The 4,661-nt window shown below is 37.3% G+C and overlaps 1 protein-coding gene across 1 annotated transcript; it reads left to right on the top strand.

Annotated features, from left to right (window-relative positions):
* Positions 1–1,403: 1,403 nt before the first annotated feature.
* Positions 1,404–4,065, top strand: OTOR (otoraplin). Its single transcript, XM_040248272.1, has 4 exons — positions 1,404–1,591; positions 1,957–2,096; positions 3,019–3,129; positions 3,988–4,065. The coding sequence occupies exons 1-4, from the start codon at positions 1,477–1,479 to the stop codon at positions 4,009–4,011; spliced, it is 390 nt and encodes a 129-aa protein (XP_040104206.1). The 5' UTR covers positions 1,404–1,476; the 3' UTR covers positions 4,012–4,065.
* Positions 4,066–4,661: the final 596 nt, after the last annotated feature.

Here is a 4,661-nt window from a genome sequence, read left to right as displayed (position 1 = left end):
TGTTGAATAGATGGAGCCAGGTATTAGTGCTTCAGCTTTGATGAGTTGTACCGGTGCCTCTCTTCCCATAGGAAAGATGCCTGGAAGTAGGCCAGGCAGGGATGAGGGGTTCAAGGAGAAACACAAACCTCCAGCTTTACTCCCTTCTCTATTAGCCATGCACAATGGAGACGGAATTTCAAAAATGTCCAAGACAGGAAGCAGAAAAAAGCCAGTTCCATTTTCCCAAACCACCTACCTCACCTCCCCGCATTGCTAGGGTCTTATTTTTTTTTTTCTTTTAATATTTTCATTTATTTGATAAAATTGATTTATCTTTTTATGAATAATTGATTTGAAGCAAAAACAGTCATTCAAAAATTATACTTAAGTAGTTATATAACTTTTTTTCCCTAGGAAACTTGTTTTATTAACATTGAATTCAAAGCAATACTGTTTATTTTTTATTTTTTATTTTTTTCTGCATGTGCTTCACTGTTGTACTTTATTTTATTTTATTTTTTTTAACTTTATTTATTTATTTATTTTTAATTTTTACTTTACAATTCTGTATTGGTTTTGGCATAGATTGACATGAATCTTAAACACGTTACAATCCACGTCTGACCTGATACACATGCCTCCGAAGGATCCCATCATGAATGATTTGTCAGTGTAAGCATTCTCTACTTATCTATTATATAAATCCAGATGTTATTAGATGTTTAATCAAAAGTATTTGTATTAAGGATATAGATATCACATTTTCAACAGTTTTCTACGGTTAGTACATCTTCTCATACATTGAAAGAATATGGTGTGTGAACTAAAAACATTTTTCAAATAACTTAAAATTCTCATAGTTCTTTCAACAATGTCTTCCTGATGCAATAAACCACTGCAAAAGTGACTCTAACAAGGGTGGAGGATTGTCATACTGAAAGTATGTCAGACAGAGAAGGAGAAATATTGTATGACATCACTTATATGAAGGATCTAAAACGAAATTGTACAAATGAGCTTATTTACAAAAAAAGATATAGCTCTATGGACTTCGAGAATGAATTCAAAATGGGTAACCAACAAGGACGTACTGTATGTAGCGCAGAGAACTCTGCTCAATGTTATGTGGCAGCCTGGATGGGAGAGGAGTTTGGGAGAGAATGGATCCATGCATATGTCTGACTGAGTCCCTTTGTTGTCCACCTGAAGCTATCACAACATTGTTAATCAGGTATACTTCAGTATAAAATAAAGTGTTTGGATAGCAGTTGTGTGTAAAAAAAGACACAGCGTTTGAGTCTCTTTAGAAAATCCGATGCTAAATAACCCCTAGAGCCCAGTCACTGCTATGAAGGCCGAGGCAAGGGTAGCCACCTCCCCATTGGCTGCAGGGGACTCGCCCAGATGTCTGGCTCTCACATAAAAGACAGGAAGCACTGAAGTCAGTCTCCACTTCCACTCAAAGGGCGAAAGCAAAAACAGCAAAAGAGGAAGATGGCAAGACTGTTGTTACTTTTCCTCCCAGGTCTTGTGGCCATATGTGCCGTGCATGGAATGTTTATGGACAGACTTGCTTCCAAGAAGCTGTGTGCAGATGATGAGTGTGTCTGTAAGGACTTTTTATGCCTTTTATTACCTTTCTATTATATAATTGAAAAAAAAATATCCACTAATAGCATAGAATCTAATTGTATTTGGAAGTGAATCTTCTCTAATGTGCATGCGATTAGCGTCGTTTCTCCCGGTCTGTGCCTTTTGTGTCTCAGCATGAAGAATTCACTTGGCTAAGATTCTGTTGGATGCTGCTTTAATAACCTTAGTTATCTTCTGAAATTGAATGTGAGCTATAAACCAGGAGGTGTTAGTCACTGTGATTTCCTAGTCTTCTGATATGCTCTGCGGTTTTTACTGTTATAAAACACAGGAGTCAATGCTTTCTTCTTCTAGATACTATTTCATGGTTTTTTCTTCCAGATACTATTTCTCTGGCCAGAGCTCAAGAAGATTACAATGCTCCAGACTGTAGATTCATTAACGTTAAAAAAGGGCAGCGGATCTATGTTTACTCAAAGCTGGTAAAGGAAAATGAAGCTGGAGAATTCTGGGCTGGCAGCGTAAGATGAGATTATTTAAAATACATAAAATATCTTGATATATGTTGCCCTTACCTTTTCCTCTGTTACCTACCTTCGATGCCTTTTAATATTTAAAACTAGCTGTTAAGAACAATAGAGGAGCTGTGGCTATGCAAAACTTCATGTATATTTGCTTTTATTGCATTTTAAAGAAACAAGGAAAACTTCATCACAAAACCCCATGTAGGTTTATCTGCTGTTTTGGCAAGAAAATATAGTCGAACACATGGGGGCATGAACATCCCAAAGAGTTTGAACCTTATTCAAAAATACTTGAGTGGATTTGCCAAGTAAAAGGCACGTGTGCTGGCAGTCAGGCTACATTTCAATATTTTTAAGGAAACTTTAGCACCCTCTTTCACTCCAAAGAATCTGCTTTCTTCAGTTAAAACACGCAGGGGTGGGCCCTGGGGAGGGATGAAGCTGAACTGATTTACTGTCCTCCACCGCAGCTCCAGCTCCAGAGATATATTCTCAAGTAACGAAGAATTAAATCTGAAATGCACTCAAGAATCTGTTCACTTGAATTTTTAAAAATGGGGAGAGTCCTTTAAAAGTTCTTTAAAATAACAGTGTCTATTTACTTAAAAAAAAAAAGATACAGACTTCATTTATGGGTTCCAAAAAAGATCTCTGGGCAGCTCACAGATTGCACAATGAAATGTTAAAGTAGGCAGACCAGTAAGAGTGGGCCACAAAAGAACAGACACACAGTTTCTGTGGGTTGACTTAGTTGCTGTGAGTGAACTTCAGATGTGGGTCTGTGCCCCCCAGAATCCAGACTGAGAAGCAAGGCATTGGTAGTTATATGATTCCCATGGACAACAAAGACGATGCCTGAGGGTTTCTAAAAGAGTATCACGTCCACTTTCCCCTCTCTGTTACATTTCTGGGCACTCAGGTCTATGCCAATCAGTCTGAGGATGAAATGGGAACCGTGGGTTATTTTCCCAGCAACTTGGTCCAGGAACAACATGTGTACCAAGAAGCCACCAAGGAAGTTCCTACCACGGTAAGCGTCTCTGGGGCTGGGGAGAAGGGAGAGAAGGACTCAGAATGTAGATGTAGGCAGGCGTAAAAAGATGCATCATGCAACTTACAAGCTGCGTCGAGTAAAGCTCCTCACTTCCAAGGGTGGCATCTCTAGACAACGAGACTTGGGAGAGCATTTATACCTACTATCAATGTTGAAAAGTTAGTGAACTCTCTGTCACTGGAGAAAGTGTTTTAGTTGTAAGTTATCCTGGAAATGACTCCACGTCACAAAGAAAGAAGCCAAAATAGTATTAACTGAGTCTTACTGACAGGCTCACTTATCAACTAAACACTTGGTCTGAGAAAAATATCAGCACCTGTATTTATTATTTATTTAATAAAATCAAAACATTCTGGAAAAAATTTGAATGCCTGTTTTTGTGATAGAGAGACTCTACTTATGTATGAAAAAGAATTGTACTTTTCCTAATGCCCTGGGGTCTTGTATAACCAGAACAGAAATAAAAGATCCTTTCTGAGTGATTTTGCAAGGTGATTATTTTTAAATAATTCTTCTGGAGCTAATCGCTATACAAAAAAACTTTAAAACATTGACCAACCTACACAAATGCAACTCATTTGTCATCATGTCTTAGCATTGAACTTGAATGTGTCAAAGAATCATAAATTAAAAGTGTATTTGAGAGTTTTCATTTTAAGTAGTTTTTGAGTGAAAGTAAAACTTGGGTCATACTCTCGGGGTTCAAGCTTTACTTATTTTAACTCCAAATTTCCCTTTGATTATGTATGATCTTAAATAAAGGATCTACATCTATTTTTTTGGTCCTGCATGCTCAGCTCAGTCTTTTTTCGTTTTTTTTTTTTTTTCCCCTAGGATGTTGACTTCTTCTGTGAGTAAGAAGTTGGACAAATTCACCGATAGAAAGCAAACTTCAGAAATAAAGGAAAAAAAAAAAAAAACCTGTCCCTATTTTCTGACTTTTGTTTCAAGGGTCTGACTTGGGCCTGGAGATGACAGATAAAGGGGAGGGGAGAGGAGAGGGTGAAGGAGGAAGAAGGAAAAGAGAATGGGAAGGGGAATGTTCTCCTGGTCTGGTCTTCCAGACTACCTGGAACCAGATGATGTTTGCCTCAAATGGGTGAGTTGAAAGCAGAGAATTATTTTTTCAGCCTAGAGCCTTCTCTTACAAAGGGATCAAATAGAAGATGGTTCATTTATAGTTATTTCTAAACAGTAATTCTTCCCAGCTCTCTGGATCCTTGAATAAACTTAAGGTCATGATTCTTTTTTTTGGACATGATGTCTTCTCCTAGTCTCTCTGGCCAACTGCAGTATTATAATGTACCCCAGTGGACATAATATTTGATGCCTTTGGGGTGTGAAGCTGCTGGAGGAGAAAAAGAACTGTTTGGACTATGCTTCTAAATTTCTTTTTAAAAAATGTCTCACAAATTATTTCAGTTGGATAACTTTACCTTCTAAACAATAAATTTACCTCTCCCCAAATTTTAAATAATGTAAAAGTTTAATTTCAATACATTTTAATA

The sequence above is a fragment of the Oryx dammah genome, unplaced genomic scaffold (assembly GCF_014754425.2).
Source record: "Oryx dammah isolate SB20612 unplaced genomic scaffold, SCBI_Odam_1.1 HiC_scaffold_10, whole genome shotgun sequence".
Classification (NCBI taxonomy): domain Eukaryota; kingdom Metazoa; phylum Chordata; class Mammalia; order Artiodactyla; family Bovidae; genus Oryx; species Oryx dammah.
The sequence above is the reverse complement of the archived record's forward strand: the minus strand, read 5'-3'. Positions and strand labels throughout refer to the sequence as shown.

Excerpts from the sequence above, each read along its gene's own strand:
- OTOR (XM_040248272.1), top strand. The coding sequence starts at position 1,477 with ATGGCAAGACTGTTGTTACTTTTCCTCCCAGGTCTTGTGGCCATATGT. Across the intron at positions 1,592-1,956 it reads TGCAGATGATGAGTGTGTCT|ATACTATTTCTCTGGCCAGA; the intron begins GTAAGGACTTTT and ends TTTTTCTTCCAG. Across the intron at positions 3,130-3,987 it reads CCAAGGAAGTTCCTACCACG|GATGTTGACTTCTTCTGTGA; the intron begins GTAAGCGTCTCT and ends TTTTTCCCCTAG.